General features: G+C 36.5%; 2 protein-coding genes across 3 annotated transcripts; both read left to right on the forward strand.

Moving 5' to 3' along the window:
- The first annotated feature begins 3,192 nt into the window (after nt 1-3,192).
- Nucleotides 3,193-11,520, forward strand: LOC111611016 (probable ubiquitin carboxyl-terminal hydrolase creB). 2 transcript variants are annotated; one of them, XM_023346570.1, is made up of 13 exons: nt 3,193-3,285; nt 3,405-3,472; nt 5,392-5,491; nt 5,590-5,702; nt 5,912-5,982; nt 6,082-6,207; nt 7,866-7,961; nt 8,074-8,205; nt 8,304-8,435; nt 8,556-8,596; nt 9,357-9,394; nt 9,492-11,156; nt 11,241-11,520. In XM_023346570.1, coding segments are annotated over exons 2-13 (2,544 nt in total). In that variant the 5' UTR covers nt 3,193-3,285; nt 3,405-3,444; the 3' UTR covers nt 11,243-11,520. The 2 variants fall into 2 exon arrangements, with proteins under 2 accessions (XP_023202338.1, XP_023202337.1); XM_023346569.1 differs by having other exon boundaries at nt 9,492-11,520.
- A 245-nt stretch (nt 11,521-11,765) lies between these two features.
- Nucleotides 11,766-14,564, forward strand: LOC111611017 (transcriptional regulator ATRX homolog). Its single transcript, XM_023346571.1, has 2 exons — nt 11,766-13,465; nt 14,129-14,564. Exons 1-2 carry the CDS (start codon nt 12,714-12,716, stop codon nt 14,424-14,426), a joined length of 1,050 nt encoding a protein of 349 aa, XP_023202339.1. The 5' UTR covers nt 11,766-12,713; the 3' UTR covers nt 14,427-14,564.
- The last annotated feature ends 5,496 nt before the right edge of the window (nt 14,565-20,060 follow it).

The raw sequence follows: 20,060 nt of genomic DNA on the forward strand, positions 1-20,060 counted from the left end.
CTGCAGATAACGCAATCAGTATATGAGTATAAAATTTCCTGTAGCTTCTTTTTTCCCACTGCTCAGATGCACGTATTTCATTTATTCAGTTGTTATTATCATCTAAAGCAATACAAATATATAGGAGGTAAAACAGCGCAGCACTGTGTTGAATGTGCTTCTCAAAATACACCATCTAAAAAACAACTTGTTGAAATTAGCAGGTCATGTGAGATAAGATAATTAAAACTGAAAGAATAAGAACAGCAAGAGCCCTGCGTTGTGTAAAACAGAAAATAGAAAGTAAAGACTGGTCTGACGTCAGATCCTGTTGCTGTTTGCCAGCATTTCTGTCAGCTGTTGGGACAGAGCGCCAGACAGGAGCGCAGCGCAGATTGCGGGAAGATGGGGAAAATCTACCAGGTCGTGGTTCATGGGCTGAGAGGAGAGAAGCTGATGATTGACCTTTGCAACACCGAGGAGCAGATGCAGAAAATGACGGTGCGACAGCTGAAGGAAAAGATCGCGGAGAAACTTCCTCAGACCGCAGGTAACTAAGAGAGGCTCAAAAGGCAACTTGACTCGGTGATGGCAGAATTAATTTAGGAGGCGGTAAACTGTTCAATATATCTGGTGTATTTTCTTTACGTCTATCTGTCTGCCAGCAGGTCGTTAGCTACTTCTTTTTAACTTTATCAGCTTTCGGTTATGTGGCCATGGAAACAGATTAATGCTCGTTTTTGTAAAATAAAGTAGGTTGTTAAGGGAGAATACGTTTAGCCAATTCAGACCTGACCCTTAAACAACAAACATGTTTTCCGAGACCAAACGTTGCTTGCAAATCAAAATTGAAAGTAAATTTCATGGTGACTCGTGGTGCATGGTTTCCCTTACTGGCTTATCAGTGCTGTACTGGTAGAGCTCACTATTAACTCTACCATTAATACTGGATTGTTTCAGATAAATAAATAAATAAATATATAAATAAATAAATAATCCAACTGATGTGTTTAAAGTGCATCTGCATTATGCGTAATTTACTAAACCTATTTTCTATAGTCAAAAGTCCAAAACTATCTGGCAGGTGTTTTTTTAGGTAATGTTGGAGACGTAAAGTAAAATATGCTGAGTCACTGATAATGTCACCATCTGGACTCTGTTGGTCCTCAGGAATCAATACAAAGAAAAAATGGTAGAAGTAACATTTTACATCAGCAACTTGATACTTTTGAGAATGAAGATCCAGATTAATTATGGTAAAATATTAAACTTTTAGCGTCCAGATACGTGTAAACACCTGCTACGACAACAATACGAAGGTTTAAAAAACTTGCTATCTGATCTTTTTTATGACCTTTAAAATTAGCTTTTGATTTGAGTTTGGAAATAATTTTGTCTCCTCTGCATATTTTTTACTTTCACTTCTTACCACTGTTCAAACAAACAACTCTCCAAAAAATGTAGGGATTCATCTTGATTACAGAATATGTGTAATATTTGTAAAAAATCTATTTTATAACTTTCTTGTGTGTGTTTTTACAGGAGAGGAGAACCTGCGGCTGATCTTTACGGACAAGCACCTGGAAGGAGACACTACGCTGCTGTCTGAGTACGGGATCCAGCACATGTCCGTCGTCCAGCTGGTGCTGAAGGTTCCTGGAGGACAGATGGCGTAACTGGGACCATTTGGATCTTCTTCTTTTGCTGCCATTGCTGCTGCCGCCAACTGCAGGGAATCTTGTTCACTCCTGACTCTTGTTTACAAATATGAAAGCTACAATCATTGTCCAAAAAAAAAAAAAAAAACTGATAATGTTTTTGTATATTCACTTGTAATAATCTTCGGGTGTTCAAATGTTTTCAACTGTTGCATTAAATAAACATTTTTTGTAATTTGAATTCGCTTTCTTGTGCTGTTAATAGGATTCTACACCAAACATAAGCGTAGCTCAGGAAGTATTTATTTCAAGAAAACAGACTTGAGCAAGAGGATCAAAATGTAGTTTTCAGTTTTATGCTACAATATTCTGACGTTCACTGTTGAACCCAAATCCTATCAGGTGCTATCGTGCTCTGCTGCCTCTTACTGGTGGAGATGATGTATTGCACTACTTAAAACAGCCTTAAATAATGTTTCAAAAGCAAAGTTCGTAAGGGCTTTGTAGACATCTTGCTGTAAAACTTCAGATCAATTAGAAATTTAAGACTAAACAAAATGTCAGAGCAATGTAATATTACTAGATAAAGCTACATAATTTTTAAAGTTTAATCAGTCATACTTTTATAAAATTTATGTCAGATCATGATTTCTTGTCAAGTTGTCATATCAGACATTTTGAATAATGTCAACTTTGTATTAAAAGTGTCATGATTTACAGAATGACACTTTATGACAACAGTCATACATATTCATGAAGACTTACTCATGTTTATGACAGGTGTAATATTTATGACGGTGTCATGACAGTCTGATTCACAACCCGTCAATAAAGTGTTACCTTAGATCAAATCACTGTGATATCCTCATGTTCTAAACCAGGGGTGTCAAACTCCAGTCCTCAAGGGCCGGTGTCCTGCAGTTTTTAGATGTGCCACAGGTACAAAACGCTGGAATGAAATGACTTAATTGCCTCCTCCTTGTGTAGATCAGTTCTCCAGAGCCTTGCTAATGACCTAATTATTCCATTCAGGTGTGGTGCAGCAGAGGCACATCTAAAAGTTGCAGGACAGCGGCCCTCGAGGACTGGAGTTTGACACCCCTGTCTAAACTTTCATGCATTCATGCGTCGCACATCCTCCATAAAAGTACAGGAAGTGACAACAGTTTAAATATCATGTCCGTCATTTAAGAATCATCTCTAGCGGACTCTGAATAAACTTGTGTCTTTAAGGGAGTTTAAGTATACAGACAGACAGTATCTTACTCAAAGGGGCAAGATGTGGTGTTATAAACGAAATATCGTTATATTCCACTCGATATTTTGTCTTAAGCTAAAATAAAACTTGCTGTCATTTCCACGTCTTTCCGTAAAAGTTTATTTAGGCTGAATCACAATCGGTGTATAAGAGTTTTAACATAAAATCAAAAAGTTTCGATTATTTCTCTTCTTCTTTCTTTGATGATATTTGTAATGCAACATGTCCGACTGTCCCTGAATGCAACACCGTTTCGGGCGTAATGAGAAGAGAAACAGAAAGTATTCAGAGCTTTAATTACACATTAACGTGTAAGAAATGTTCCACAGCGTCTAAAAGAAGTTGGGGCTTTTGCATCCAGTGGATGTCAACAAAAGTATAAATCTCACGGTAAGTTCGTTGTTTTCTTTTTGCGTTTGAGTTTTTGCTATTTTGCTCCTCTGCATATTTTTTACTTTTTGTAAAAATTAGAAATTAGAAATACATTTGACTCCTCGACTTTGTTTCAGCCTCCACTGCCGATAGGAGGATCACCAGCGGGAAGAAAAAATGAGTTTCTGGTGGAGTAAACCTGCAGGTAAAACCTGTATAATATCCTCAGTAATTATGACAAGAGAATAGTAGCCTATAAGTGTCATAATCAAACAAGAGTAGCGTTACTTCACAAATACATTACTCAAGTAAAAGTAAAATTTCCCAAATAAAATTTAGCAAGTGTGCAAGGAGATTTTAAGTATTAAGTGTTTGAAGATAGGATCCAGTTTATTGGCTTGCAATGATGTAATTAAGCATAAATCACAGAACACTTTCCCACAAAATCAACACATCAACAAATTCATTCAGTACAAACTACATCAAATGGTGAGATTTTCTGTATAAATTACCTACCGAAAATTCAGATGCACAGGGATGGATAGAACCACCAGAAATTGTACTTAGGCAATAAAACTGTTGCTTCTGAAAAAGAAAAAAAACATTATGCAATAAAACATTTTCTCTAACAAAAATTCACCATATGCAACTTATTACCATTCACCTCTTATCATATAGTATTTGGCATTGTGTAGCTCATGACCCTTTAACCTGATTTTGTCACATTACAACTACTGGGTATTTTGTTGGGAGATGCGACAGACCAGCACAATGCAGTGAGCAAATGTTAGGTGGAAGATAAGTAATTCAAATAAAACCCTGAATGTGTGCCATGCATTTGGAATCGTGAGTAAACCAACTCTTTGCTGCAGTTACACAAGTATCGTTGCAGTATTCCTACCAGTCTAGTCAGATTTTTCCATTCCTCTTTGCAAAACAGCCTTTTCTCAGTCAGATTGAATAGAGATGCTTAATGCTTGTTTTGACTCTGGCTGGTATTTTGGATTGTTTCCCTGTTGGAAGGTGGTGGCAACAATTGTATGGCAACCTCGCTTTTGTCAGTCTGCCTCAGGGCAGCTGTGGCTACAGTTTGCCTCACCACCATCAGCTTATGAATGTGTGAAAGACTGAATGTAGTGTGAAGCGCCTTGGAGTCCCCGGACTCTGTAAAGTGATATATTATATATAATACATACTATATGTGGTGCATTGTTTAAACTGGCAACCCACCAGTTAGAAATGACATCAGACTTATAGACTTAGACATATTTTATTGTCGTTGTACAAAAACACAACAGTGAAATTGGAAATTAAATGTCATCGCTTGACCACCACAGCACACACACACACACACACACACTAATGGAGCGCTTTTCAAGACACTGAAAGATGGTTTATATGAAATCAGTCATTACCATTTTTGCACACATGGTGTGTGTGGCGTCTAGTAGCCACAGAGATGAGGCTGCCATGCCGCTGCTGCCAGAGAAGGTGGGTGAAGTGGATGGGGGCTCAAACCGGTGACCCACCTTATAAATCCTGCTGCCATTGCCACCATCACCAGAAGATGTGGCATCGACTCCTGAGTCAATGCCGCCCCAGTCTGGTTCTCACCTATCATCTGGATTTATACTGAGATTAAATTGATAGGAAACTATTTATAAGCTGGGTGACTTCTCAAGGCAGATGGTGGCACTGGATTTTATTTCTGTGTTTAAGAGTAAATATGTATGCAGAATATTATTTTTAGATTTGTAATTGTAAAATAATAATATTAATAATAACAGTAACAATAATAATAATCAAACCGCGCTTCATTTTAACCACCATGTCAAAACTGCTCTTTTGTAAAGCTGAACTTGAGCTCTTTCTTAAGTAAAGACAGGTGAACAGATCATCGGTGTCGTTATTTCTGGATGACAAGCAGTCAGTCTTTTTCATCATTTTAATATGAACAACAGAATTGACCTCATTTCGTTATCAAAGAGTTGTTTCAATGAAAAATAATGACTTGCTACATTATTGATGTTTTATTTACATTTTATGCAACAGAAGGTCTTTGACTAATTTCTGACAGTCGGTTCTGGCATTTCATTTACATTTTCAATCTAAATCCTCCTGAAGTTAAGTACCGCGGCTTGGTCAACCATGGAGCAACATGCTACCTGAACAGTGTGCTGCAGGTTCTGTTCATGACCGAAGAATTCAGAGAAGCTGTGACCAGGTTTGTTGTATAGATTTGTGTATTTACAATATGTCACGGGGAAATTTTGAAGGACTCTTGTGTATTTGACATTAATTTGTATTTTTTGTACTTACCAGTCCCAGTGTGGCTGACATTGATCATCTTCTAAAAGATTTATTTGAAGAATTACAGAAAGGGACCTTATCAGCAGATCCATATAATATATTGAGAGCACTAGAAGTCAGCAATGGTACAGTATGAGATTGATCATGATAAGCCCGTCTTACATTTCATTGTAAAATAATCTGTATAATAACTGTAGTTGTAACTATTGTAATTATGCTGTCTTCAACTTATCATCACAATTAATGATTATGAATTAAAAATAGAGCATTGTTTTATAAGTTGTGGCTTTTTTATTACACTCAAAAACATTTTGAATGTCTTGACGTCTCCCAGTGTGTGAACAGCAAGATGCAGCAGAATACTTTGAGAGGATCTTAAGGAAGACCAGTGGAAATGCAGCAAAGGTACATTTACCAGTTCCAAATACTGTTTATAAGGCATATATGTTCATTTATATGCATGTTTATAAATGCATGCATATGTGGTTTGTTTGTGTGTTTAAGATCTTTCATGGACAGCTGAGTCACAGGACCACGTGTTTAAAATGTCAGACAGTGACTGACAGTGAAGGTCCGTTCTGGCATCTTCCTCTTGAACTGGAAGATTCACCTGGTGGAAACTACAGCGTGGTGAGAATCTGACAAGTTCATGTTTTACTGTTGCAAAGGGTTAAAGTTCAACGAAACTGACACTTTTTTTCACAATAGAACAACATAAAATAGAGGATGTTTAATTTTGAAAGATAAATTAGGAAATAGGTGTAATTTAGTCATATTTAAACTCTGGATATGGCTTTGAAATCCATGCTGGTCAGACAAAAGTAAAGGAACTGACCACTGATGGTTAGCAAAAGGATTTAAGTGCATTGCAGCACATTGTTTCCTTATCAAAAAGTTTATTATAGATCAGGGCGTTACTTTTAAACTTCCTTATTGCCTGAGAAACTGAACAAAGAACAGCAGTAAATCCATCACTTTACCATCCAAATGCTGGAAATCCATGGAGATGGTTTTAATGGTTTTTAAGAGTGAGCTGTCATTTTCCTTATTTAACTTACAAATATAAGTTGAAATTAAACTTTCTTAATCCAGCCTGGCAAAACTGGTCTCTTATGAAACGTTTTAATATTTTGAGACTTTATACGACAGACCTATAAAAGCAGTACATATGTCATAAATAGAAAATGCTTTTCACAGGTTTGCATGCAGATTGTTTCTTTTGAAATGCTTGTTGTACTGGAACAAGTTTAATGAACAGGTGCTCCCTGGTCTGCTTTTGAGAGAAAGTTGCTGAATTTGAGGGTCTAAGAAATTAAACAAAAAGGAAAAAGAACTTTAGAAATATTTTGTGTTGAATGCAAGAGGTTGATGTGTCTCTCAGTATCTGTGGTTTTGGGTAGCTTACTTTTTGTTCATGATCCTATTTGTTCACTAATGCTCTGTAACAAACTTCTGTATCAAGTACTAAACCTAAACAAAGACACTATATGTCTTGGCTGGAGGTTTGACCATCCCTAACAGCCTTCTATCACCTGAAGAACATTTCCGGGATTAAAGGACTAATGTCTCAACAAGACCTAGATAAACTTATCCATGCGTTCATCTTTAGTCGTATTGATTATTGCAACAGCGTCTTCACATGTCTGCCTAACAAATCAATCAAACAGCTGCAGCTGATCCAGAATGCTGCTGCTGATGTTCTGACTAAAACCAGGAAGATAGAGCACATAACACCAGTTTTAAAGTCCCTACACTGGCTCCCTGTAGCTCAAAGAATAGACTTTAAAATACTGTTGTTAGTTTATAAATCACTGAACGGCTTAGCACCACAATACATTAAAGATCTGCTGTTGTTGTATCAACCTTCCAGACCTCTCAGGTATTCCGGTTCTGGTTCTGCTCTGCATCCCCAGAACCAGAACCAAATGAGGAGAAGCAGCTTTCAGCTTCTATGCACCACAAATTTGGAACAAACTTCCAGAAAACTGTAAAACAACTGAAACACTGACTTCTTTTAAATCTCAACTAAAAAGCCACCTGTTTAGAATTGTATTTGAAACTTAATCAATTACTAATTTAATGATGGCGCTTGACTAAAAGTCAAGTTTTGATTGTTGATTCTATGTTGCATGACTTTGTGTTTTTGTGTTTGATATGATGTAAAGCTTACCATATGTGATAAATGCTTGTCTCACTTGGTAAAATCAGTTAAAAGTTTTTTTTAAACTGTTAAGTGTTTCTTGTTGAGAGTTTTGTTCTAGACATAAATCCAGTTTCATGTCTTTTAGGAAAACGGCATCAATCAGTTTTTCACACAGACAATATTCAATGGAGATAACCAGATATACTGTGATGAGTGTGATGCTAAAGTTGACGCTACCAGAGTGAGTGAATATCAGAAATGATCATCTTATGCAATAATTGGTGAAGTAATTAGAACACAGCAATATTGTAGGAATATTTTTAATAACTATGTATATCTGTTTTGTCCTTCAGGAATATGTAATAACTCATCATCCAGATGTTTTGCTTCTGATGCTGAAGAGGTTTGACTTCAGCTATCAGTGGATGTCTTACATCAAAATCCACTGTATTGCTGATGTTCCTCACACCATCAGGATACCAGAGGTAAAAATATCCAATATGTTTTATTTAGAGCTGGTCATAATGATGAATAATTGTTTTGTTTTTCTTTAATTTGACTAATATTCTTGCATGTTGATCAGAGTCAGATATATGAGCTTTATGCAGTCGTGGAGCATTCTGGTGATTTAAGAGGAGGACATTACAGGGCAGTGATCAAGTCCAAGGATGAAGGAGACGATTGGTTCGTCTTTGATGACAGATCAATCATGAAGGTAAAATCAATTAAAGCTTTTTTTTTATTATCAAAGAACTTTGTTCAACATTCAAGTTGTAAAAATGCATTAAAGCAAAAATTAAAGTCATATGCATCCTTTGCTTTTTCCTTCTATCAGCTTGGCATAAATCCTTTCCCTGACAATGTGAACATTGTACAGTAAGTGTTGAAGAGAGATGACTGTTGTTTTTATTATACTGCACAAAGGATCCCATCACAGATTTTCACTTTTTCATTTTCTTGGCATTGCAAAACCTTTACATGAAGTGAATTAAAGGATCACCTGAGATCAAACTGGACTTCAACACATTTTAACTCAGGCTTCTTTCACCAACAAAACATCAAAATGTTCACAGATATTTCTGAAAAATCTCAAATACACTCAGTTATTTAAATATGTTGTTTCTTTGACACATTTCAGATTTTCTTCATTTCTTGTTTAGAGATGAAATAAGACATTGGGAAGGACTAGAGATAAAGATCACTCTGTTGACCAAAGATAAACATAAATTGCTATAATTTTCATTCTAAAGCCACCAGGCAGCTGCGACGTTATCTTAGCACAGCATACTTAATGTTTGAGGTTAAAGCAGCACCTCAAAAAGCTGAGCAATGATGCGCTAATCATGTGTATGGTGTCCTAATTTGTTCCTTACCTGAAATTGCCTCCTTATTTACTGTGGTTTTGATGTCTTGCTGCTCGGATTGTTTTAAAACACAGTAAAACAATTTAATGCAAAAGAAAACAAAATACTACTAAACTACACTGTGCTGCAAACACTGAGTTATGTTTGTTTATGATGAAATTGTCTAAACTTTTAGCGGGATTATTACTAGGGTTGGGGGTGGATGGTTGCAACTTGTTGTTTTAGTTAATTGGTTGAATAAAATAGTTTTTTTCATTCATTTCTTCTTCTAGGTCCAGAGATGCCTATCTTCTATTTTACAGAAAGAAAGGTGAGAATCAACACATTGAATGAAATTGTTCCACTTTTTAAAAAGTGTATTGTATTAATTAAAAGAATGTCTCATTTTTAAATGTTTTGTGTTATAGTTGCAGATATTCCCATCAGTGATCCGTGCTCAGTCAGAGATTACAACCCAAACATCATTCAGGACCAAAGTCCAAAGGAGGAGAATCTGCAGCCTTGTGATGAAACAGAAACACTTAAAGAGAATATTTCTGATAAGAAGAGAAAATTTGATCACATATCCACTGAAACAACATCTGAGATCATGAATCCTGAAAAGAGAGCAATATATGAGTCAGAAGAGATTGATCCAGATAAAGACAGATTACCTGAAGAACAAACAGGCAGAGAGAAAGAGACTGAAGGGTTGAGTCACAATGAGACACAATATCCTCAAGACATAACAATGGAGGATGAAGAGGAGCAGAAGGAAAACAGAAATCAGATCACTGCTGAAGATCAAATTCAGGGTCTAGTTGGAGAACCAGAACCAATGAATGTTGGAAATATGCAGACAGACATGAATTATGATGTAGAAAGTTCTGGACCTGCAGCATTAGAGAGACAGGAAAACCTCTGGGAACATCAGGGATCTGCAGAGGACAGAACAGAGGAGGTGAAGAGGAAACAAGAGACAGAAAACAGCAACAAACTGATCAGAACATCAGAGGAAGCAGGTGCTGATGAAAACAACAAACTGTTGCCAACCGGAAATATGAGATATAATCATAATGAAGCAGAAAGAGCTGCAGAAAATGAACAGATTGGTGAGGAGGCCAGTCATTCAACAGAAAACCTTTCTCCACAGGATCCTGACAGTAAAGTATTCAGCCAGATAGCACAATGTTTACCGAATCCAGATGAGTCAAATATTGATGATAATCACCAAAGGAGAAATGAACTGACAGACGATGCTTCTAAAACACAAACACAAGAACCAGAGGATGTTGATGAAACTCGTGTTCATAAAGAGAGGACAAAGGTAGATGAAGGTGGAGAAAGCAAACAAAAGGATGAACAGAGTCAGATAACAGGAAAGAGAAATAGAAATAGATCAGATCAAGGAAAGAAAGAAAATCAAGATAACACTGACAGGACAGGAAAGGATCAAGTGGCAGCGTATTCTGACAGACCTCAGCTTTACCATGATGAAAGTAAAGAAGTCATAAAGAAGAAACACACTAAACAAAAGGTCCATACTAGTCATGATACACAAAACGAACTTGATTTGAAGAAAAACGGAAAAAATAAAAATTATAAGATGGCAGCAACATTGACAGGAAACCAGGAGGCTGATAGAGACGAAGAAACAAGACAAGAAAACTTTCAGAGTTACAGAAATAAAGGGTCAAAGGGCACTGAAGCCAGGAAACAAGGTTCAAACCAGGCTGCATTTGAATGCAAAACCATAGAAGTAGATATCAGGGAGTTTTCTCCTGGTGGTAAAGGTAAAACTAAATTAATGGTAAAAACAATTACTGAGGAAATCAAAGTTGTTAACAGCAGCAGTAACAGAAAAACAACAAGCCATGAAGGAAATGTTGACTGTGACTTGGAGGATGGTGTATTGCTTTCTGCAAAAGAAGAGACGACAGTCCTCTCTGAACCTCTTTTACGTGAACAACAAAATCCCACATCGAAGGAAATCACCAGAGGAGCAAAACAAGATGAATTCAGGCTGAAGATTTCCCCTCAGACTGATCTGGAAGCACAACAACAAAGGCATGAAATGAAGAGGAAACGTTCATGTAGGTGCAGCTGTGTCATTCTGTAAGCACAAAGGAAAGAAGCAACAAAAACAAGTGATACTTCTTTGTTTTTTTTATTTCTAGGAAATGAAAAATGCAGATCAGGAATCAAATGAAAAGACATCAAAGGTGTTTTAGTAGCAGTCATTGTTTGCTGCTCCTTAAGTTTTTCCTGAAGGCCTTTATAAGTCTGGATACAAGGAATTACAAAGAGATACGGTGAAAGGTTGTTGTTGTTTTTACCAAATAGCATTTTTTCTTACATAACTTGAAAATAATATCAGCTAAATTTAATATTTTTCATAAATTCTTTTTTTGTTTGTTTGTTTTATCTGTCAATGTTTTGACCTTTTTCATTTTAACTTTTATTTCTAGTGTTGTGTTCTGCAATAAATTGTGTAAAACATAAACAGAACAGATTAGTTTCTTTTCTTATTAAATGTCCATGTTGTTTTCTACAAAACAGCTTCATCAAATCAATAGAAAACACAACCGGTACAGACTATTGTTTTGATTAGCCCTGACATTTGAACAGTTGTAGATAAATATTTAACATGTGATGCAACACCTGCAATAATTATTTAAAAATTGATACAGAATATTTTATCTTAATTTTAATTTTTTTCCAGTGTTGGACAAAGTACTCAGCTATAGTACTTGAGTAAGAGTATTGATACTTATGGTTAAATATTACGCAACTACAAGTAAAAGTTGCTCACTCAAAAGTTTACTCAAGTTAAAGTACTGAATAACTTACTTTTGAAAATACTTGAGTAGTGAAATTTACACATATTTTTAAAAAAATACTCAAGTATTCAAAGGTACAAATTATATTTTTAATATATCTACGTTGCTGCATTGTTTTTGCTGAAACCTCCTGATGATGTTGAACCACTCTGCTACAAAAAGTCTGCAAAAAACGTTAGCTATTTTATTTATTTATTTTTTTAAATTAATACATACTCGTCCCCATATAAAACCAGCAGCAGTGAACTACAAAGTTCAGTCAAGAGGAATGACAACCTTCCTGGAAATGTTGTGGTGTCGAAAGACCAAAAAACTTTTACAAAATAAAAGCTGAGTTCTACTTAATTTCCATTTAATTTAGACCAAAATGTCACTTTTCGTGCCTTTTCATATCGAGAAAATTTGTCAAACTGTTTACAGAGTGAAACACCGTCTGTTGTATCAACGTTTTAACACGATTTCAACAAGCTGGTCTATCACTATTTATTCGTTTTAAAATGATTTTTAAAATGCTAATTTTCCGAAGGCGCGTGAATGTAACATGGTCACAGCGTAACACCGAACTAGAAGAGAAAGAGAAAGTGTTCAGAAAAACAAAGTACTCCGAAGATTGAGCGACTAAAAGAAGTTGGGGGTTTTGCTTCCGGTGGAGGTCAAAGTGTGAATATTAAGGTACGTTCAGTGTTACATTATATTCACTGTTCAGAGGAGGTGAAGAGGAAACAAGAGACAGAAAAGAGCAACAAACTGAACAGAACATCAGAGGAAGCAGGTGCTGATGAAAACAACAAACTGTTGCCAACTGGAAATATGAGTTATAATCATAATGAAGCAGAAAGAGCTGCAGAAAATGAACAGATTGATGAGGAGGCCAGTCATTCAACAGAAAACCTTTCTCCACAGGATCCTGACAGTAAAGTATTCAGCAAAATATCACAAAGTTTACCGAATCCAGATGAGTCAAATATTGATGATAATCACCAAAGGAGAAATGAACTGACAGACGATGCTTCTAAAACACAAACACAAGAACCAGAGGATGTTGATGAAACTCATGTTCATAAAGAGAGACCAGAGGTAGATGAAGGTGGAGAAAGCAAACAAAAGGATGAACTGAGTGAGATAAGAAAGAGAAATAGATCAGATCAAGAAAAGAAAGAGAATCAAAATAACACTGACAGGACAGGAGAGGATCAAGTGGCAGCGTATTCTGACAGACCTCAGCTTTACTATGACGAGGAAAGGACAGTAGATATGCAGAAGAAACACACTAAACAAAAAGTCCATACTAGTCATGATACACAAAACAAACTTGATTTGAAGAAAACCAGAAAAAATAAAAATTATAAGATGGCAGCAACATTGACAGGAAACCAGGAGGCTGATAGAGACGAAGAAACAAGACAAGAAAACTTTCAGAGTTACAGAAATAAAGGGTCAAAGGGCACTGAAGCCAGGATACAAGGTTCAAACCAGGCTGCATTTGAGCGCAAAACCATAGAAGTGGATATCAGGGAGTTTTCTCCTGGTGGTAAAGGTAAAACTAAATTAATGGTAAAAACATCCATCCATCTTCTTCCGCCTATCCGAGGTCGGGTCGCGGGGGTAGCAGCTTCAGAAGGGAGGCCCAGACTTCCCTCTCCCCAGCCACTTCTTCTAGCTCCTCCGGGGGAATCCCGAGGCGTTCCCAGGCCAGCCGAGAGACATAGTCCCTCCAGCGTGTCCTGGGTCTTCCCCGGGGCCTCCTCCCGGTGGGACGTGCCCGGAACACCTCACCAGGGAGGCGTCCAGGAGGCATCCTGACCAGATGCCCGAGCCACCTCAACTGGCTCCTCTCGATGTGAAGGAGCAGCGGCTCTACTCTGAGTCCCTCCTGGATGACTGAGCTTCTCACCCTATCTCTAAGGGAGAGCCCAGCCACCCTACGGAGAAAACCCATTTCGGCCGCTTGTATCCGCGATCTCGTTCTTTCGGTCATGACCCAAAGCTCATGACCATAGATGAGGGTGGGAACGTAGATCGACCGGTAAATCGAGAGCTTCGCTTTTTGGCTCAGCTCTCTCTTCACCACGACGGACCGGTACAGCGCCCGCTTGACAGCAGACGCTGCGCCAATCCGCCTGTCGACCTCCCGCTCCCTTCTTCCCTCATTCGTGAACAAGATCCCGAGATACTTGAACTCCTCCACCTGGGGCAGGACACCCCCCTTGACCCGGAGTAAAAACAATTACTGAGGAAATCAAAGTTGTTAACAGCAGCAGTAACAGAAAAACAATAAGCAATGAAGGAAATGTTGACTGTGACTTGGAGGATGGTGATTTTTTTTCTGCAAAAGAAGAGACGACATTCCTCTCTGGACCTCTTTTACGTGAACAACAAAATCCCACATCGGAGGAAATCACCAGAGGAGCAAAACAAGACGAATACAGGCTGAACATTTCCCCTGCGACTGAACTTTATGCACAACATCCAAAGCATATGAAGAAGAAAAGTTCAGATGAGTTCGCCTGTATGCTCATGTGAGCACAAATAATGGAAGCAATGAAGAAGAGTGCCATGTCTGCTTCTGTCTCCAGAGAAATCTCGAAAATCTCAAATTTAATTCAATTAATAACCAATTTAATTAATGCCAAAGGGAAATTAAATGTTGTTAATTCATATTCTTCAAAGAGTTATTGTAGATAATGATGACTGTTGGCAGGAAAGATCTCTTGTAGCAGTCTGTATTACAGTGAATTTGAAGAAGCCTCTGACTGAACAGTCTCTGTTTTCTCAAGACAGTTTCATGATGAGGATGGTTCTGGGTTGTCTAGGTCTCAAATTTAGCTTACAAAGTCACCAAGGTCATTTTATTAGCAGTCAATGTTTGGTTGAGAATGCTGCTCCATAATCAGTTCTGCAAACCTTTATAGGACTGAATACATGGAATGACAAAGAAATGTAATAAAAGGTCATATTTTTACAAAATATGTCAGTTCAGCAAAAAGATTTAAGTTAGTTAGAAATAAAATCAGCTAAGTTATATTTCTTCTGAACATAACGCTGAGGAAACATAACCTCAACGTTATGTTTCCTATTCAATGCAATAGGAAACATAACGATACGCACTCACTTTTGATTGATTCTCACAGTTGAACAGTTGTGAACATCACATTTAACATGATGCATGTCAAATATTACATTGAGAACACATTGAGGCTAACACCTGCGACGATTTAAAAACTGATACAGGACATTTTGGGTTTTTTTGTCTAGATGTCAGATGTTCTAGTCTGGTGTCGGCTATAAACAGCCGCAGCGTCACATTCTTGGAAACGTTTTGTTTCTTTTTCTTTTTGGGGATTTGAAGAAATCACAAAACTGCTGTGTAATTTCCTGTCATTGCATACAGTGTTTTATCGACCAGCGTTTAGAGAGCATACAGATTGTTTTTCTTTTGTATCAAGAAGACTTGTGTGCTAAATGTTATGTAAACTGCAATAGGAGCTTGTTTGGTTCTTCAAAAGTCATGAATTATCTCTCTAAATGTGTTTTGTACTTTTCTGGTGTTTGGATTGTTTCAGATTTTTAAAATCTAATATTAAGATTTGTTTTGGTTCTGATTTCATTTACAAGCTTTAACAATAATGAAAATGAAACTATTTTTTATGTAGGTCACAGTTGGACAGCATGTGAGAGTGACCAAGAAAAATAACATGTTTTTCAAGAACTGTCAAGGTTTTTCCAGTAAATCCTCCTGCTGCAGCTATAAGTTCATAATGTTATGAATGATTCATAAATCACTAAATGTCATTGATTCTTCAGCTAGTTTTAGTGACTGACCATCAAACTCATCTGAGCTTAATTGGACTTACTGATAATCTGTTCATGCCAGCAAACAAGACGAACTGCAAACTTAAAAGCATCAATTTCTTTTGTGGATTTTAATGTGGTCAGGAAACATCAACTTGTAACAATTACAAAATAAAACCTCCAATTATTAGATTATTTGTAAATCTGCCAGAATAACTACTTTATATTAGAAGAGATCAAACTATGAAAGCTTAAACCTCCAACTTAAAATTCAGAGATTTATTTTCTTTATCTTTGTTTAAACCTAGAAACAAATCAATAAAGTACTGATGATCAAATATATTTTTATTATGTCTGTGATTACAATTTTAATGTGTGAGCTGTGGGATATTTTAGTTTTACTTTCTCATCCATGTCAGATTAAATCCTTCAGTGTTTCACAGATAAACTTCTGAACAAGATGCACCTGACGTCATTTAAGCTCACAGCAAACGTCTGTGTCATAAAATATTTATGTAACTTTGTATTAAGCTGAATAATCTGACATTTATTGATTGAATTTGTGCAAATGTTACTTGTTTACTTGTCATATAATAAGATTTAATCAAGTTAACAATTTGTTAACCTCAACTATTAGAATCATAAGCAATAAAAGGGTTCAAGTGAAGGATTCTCTTTATCAGAAGCTAAATGAAAAACTATTGTGATTAACACAATAAGTAGTTATTGTGTTAATTTAATGTTTCTTCTTAATTATATTTTAATTCAGTTGTGGTTTGGTGTGTCATTCTTTTTTTATTTTTTGCTGTTAATATTATATAATATTAACAGCAAAATATTATATTTTATATAAATAAAATGTACTTACTGAAATAACAGGATTTGTTGATTATGACTTAAATTTCTGCAAGAAAAATCTTAACTCCTGTTGTGTCCCAGTTTGTGAACAACGAGATGCTGATGAGGACAGTTTTTCTTTTTTTGTACTTGCCGGACAGCGGACAACATCATCCATATTAAAAACCAACATGGAGGAAACCATTTGTGGAAGCAATCCACCTCTTTTACTTTATTTACTTTCAGTGGACTGCAGACTCGTTCAGACTGTCATACGGTGGCAGACAGTGAAGGCTCATTCTGGTGGTGGACTCCTACAGTGGAAGCTAGTGAAGGAGATGATTTAGACTTAAAGGTTCAGATAATTTAGCGTGGGCCTCTGTTAATTTGATTAAGTATATCTTAAGTACAGTAGGTAACTCTTTCAGCATCCTTCAGTTTTGTCAGATACAGTGTGGGTTTAGTGAAAGGTTTTCTTTATCAGAAACTAAGACTGAGGAAGGGCTTGAAACATGTTGTGATGTGTAAAATGGTTCCCTACCTGGAGCTGGTAGCTTTTCAGAAAACTCAAGATTTATTATTCTCAGTAGTTAATGTCCTCCATTGGTCTGCCATGCGGGTTTATGTTGCTAATGCTAAAGTATGCAGCCTTGATCTTATTGAGATGCGAGGGTCGGCCCCAAGTATTGAGCGTAATTTGCAACTTTTTAATAAGGAGGAACCAAAAATGTTGCAAAGTATGCTAATGTCTTGAGGGGCATAGAGGTTCCAAGTGACATTAAAATCTGCAATGGAAATGCTGACAATTGTGACGTTTGCAAAAATATGAAGGTGCATGAATAACTGGAAGTGATCATCATTTATTTTAGTTCTGTGCTGGAAAATGGAAACTGAATTTCACGTGCATTTTTGCCACCTACTGGGCTTGTGAGTGTGCATCAGACTTACTGGTCAGTCAGAAATGACAGAACTAAGAATGTTATTTTCTAAGTCCTGAATTAATAACAAAACTTTTTTTGTTATTAATTCATAGAAATCAATACATAAATTGCATAAAGCCAGTTCTTGTAATGTATGCACTTGACTGGAATCTGTCTGTATGACTCAACTGATTTTGATTCGATTTGACTTTTTACTTGTGTTGTGAATTGATTCAAACTGAATAAAACGGTGAAATAAAAATATTGTAGCCTCACAGGACTGAATAGAAAACATAAAGGGTGGCCTTCAGTAATTAGATGAAACATTGTCCCTTTACAATTTTTGATATTTCATGTTGTAAGATGTATCTGCAGAACTTTATATTTTCCACTAACATATCTTGCCCATGGCGGCAAACACCAATCCTGCATGTCACACCCCCTTCAGGGGAATCACCATAAATTTCCAATGTTTTATCTCTTAAGTTTCTCCTGGCAACCGAAGGAAGCTTCATGATTAGATTATTATGCCTGCTGGTTTCTGTTGCTCTCACTCTAGATGCATCAGATGTGATCCGACAAGCAAAGCGAAACCATTTTGGTTACACAACAGCAAAGCCGGTGAGTTAGGTAGTTTCCAGTAATCGTTTGGTTGGCGCCAAATGAAGAGAATTACAATAAGGAAATACATGTTAGAGGAAGTAAAGCAGGCTGTTTGTGCCAAATGCAGCATTTTCTTACCTGTAAGGAAGTATTGTCTTCCAGATAATTTTTACCTTTGAGCTTAAGAACTTTTTCCAACTTGGGGAAATTTTCTTCTTTGTGAATTTCCAGCTTATAACATTCAAGGTGTTTAGGTAATATTTTATTAATAATAATAATAATAATAATAATAATAATAATAATAATAATAATAATAATAATAATAATAATAATAATAATAATAATAATAATAATAATAATGGAAAGTTTTACATGCACTTTGATCAAAAAGATTCTTTCTTTTTAGTATTTGCAATATAAGTTTGATCTCACCTCTGCATGAAAGGTGAAACTTCTTCAGGAAATAAGAGAAGTCCAGGATCTTTCAACATAAGCACCTTAGATTGAGGTTTAATGTCTTTACTTTTTTTATCTGTGCATTTTAATGCAGAATTGAAATGCATGATAAAATGATTCACTATTACTTGCTTAATCCAGGTTGTGTGCTATTCTTTTCTAACATATTTATTGGTTGAGTTACTTTATAGCCACTCTAACCCACATCCTGGAGTTGGAAACTTGATTCAAAATGCCAAGTCAAACACACAGCCTTTGTTGTTTGAAGTCAAGTAAAGGCTGGGATGGCCCATGTTTGTTGTAGAACCGGGTCAGTAAAATTATTTTTTCTATATATATCTCAACATTCTTTTTTTCCTGACGGCTTGAAGTAATGTCTTAAGATGTTCACCATTTTGTTTCATCTGCTCATTTTTTTTTTTACATGTTCAGAAACATTATTTACATCCTTTCTTACTTTTTATCTGTTTAGGATCAGGGTCACAGAAGAAGGAGACAACTTACAACAATCAATCAATCCCTTTTTATTTCTGTTCATTTGAAATAGACATTTGTATGTTTTGCGCTATTCAGTTTTACAATCATCTGTTCTTCTTTCCTCACTTTCTGTCTTATTTCTGTGTAGAATCCTCCAGTTGCACAGGAGTTTATCTAAATGCTCTGATAAGATGAACAGAATATTAACAGATAATCATCTGGAGAAAATCCATTTTGAAAATATTTCTCGACTAGTTAAAGAAAATCCTCTTTACAAGACGCATAAAAGCCACAAGATTCAAATAAGGTCATGTGTTTTCAAACAAATACAATAAGGTTCTGGAAATCCCGTAGACTTTGGTTTCACTTTGCTTTTTGAAAGGCTGCCGTTGCGACGAATGAAGATAAGACAACCCACTTGTTATTTAAACAGCTGAGCATTCAGGTAAGTCAGAGCAAACGAAGCATCGAGCAGCAGCTGAGACAAAGCCAACATGTGCAAAACAGACCAGATCGTCATTTGCTCCAACAATGGAGAGGTCAGCTATCTGAACACTAAAGGTCCTCTGGGGAAGATGACCGTCCTCGAGCTGAAGAAATACGCAGTGAAGACTTTCCCTAAATCAGGTAAATACTGGAAACTAATAAGATTTGCAAAACGTTGTTATAGAGCCACTGAGATGCATGTCCAGACTGAAACACAATTTACATGAAATGCATAAGGGACCTAACCTGTAGTTAACCTGTTAACTACAGATTAACAGTAGTAACCCTGACTACTAATTTCTTTTTATATTTGTATTCTTATGTACAAAAATGCAGTGAAGCTTTAAGTGAATCTCCCATTAGATTCTCTGATCAACAAATTGAGCTCTTGTTTACATTTATGCAGCGTCCTCTCTGGGGGAAATCCGGCTGATCGTGGAGAACAAACCTCTGGACAACGACTCAGCTTCTCTGTCTGACTATAACATCAAGTCCAACAGCAAAGTCCAGATGGTGAAGAAGGTGAACGGAGGCTGAGAGACAGAGGACAGAGACACCTGCAGACAGGAGTGGACAGCGATGAAGG

The sequence above is a fragment of the Xiphophorus maculatus genome, chromosome 14, assembly GCF_002775205.1.
Source record: "Xiphophorus maculatus strain JP 163 A chromosome 14, X_maculatus-5.0-male, whole genome shotgun sequence".
Classification (NCBI taxonomy): Eukaryota; Metazoa; Chordata; class Actinopteri; order Cyprinodontiformes; family Poeciliidae; genus Xiphophorus; species Xiphophorus maculatus.

What these genes read in the sequence shown, in the direction of transcription:
- LOC111611017 (XM_023346571.1), top strand. Translation starts at nt 12,714, where the DNA reads ATGAGTTATAATCATAATGAAGCAGAAAGAGCTGCAGAAAATGAACAG. An exon ending in ACTAAATTAATGGTAAAAAC is followed by an intron (nt 13,466 to 14,128) that starts ATCCATCCATCT and finishes CGGAGTAAAAAC; the next exon opens with AATTACTGAGGAAATCAAAG.
- LOC111611016 (XM_023346569.1), top strand. Translation starts at nt 3,445, where the DNA reads ATGAGTTTCTGGTGGAGTAAACCTGCAG. An exon ending in CTGGTGGAAACTACAGCGTG is followed by an intron (nt 6,208 to 7,865) that starts GTGAGAATCTGA and finishes CATGTCTTTTAG; the next exon opens with GAAAACGGCATCAATCAGTT. An exon ending in ACACCATCAGGATACCAGAG is followed by an intron (nt 8,206 to 8,303) that starts GTAAAAATATCC and finishes CATGTTGATCAG; the next exon opens with AGTCAGATATATGAGCTTTA.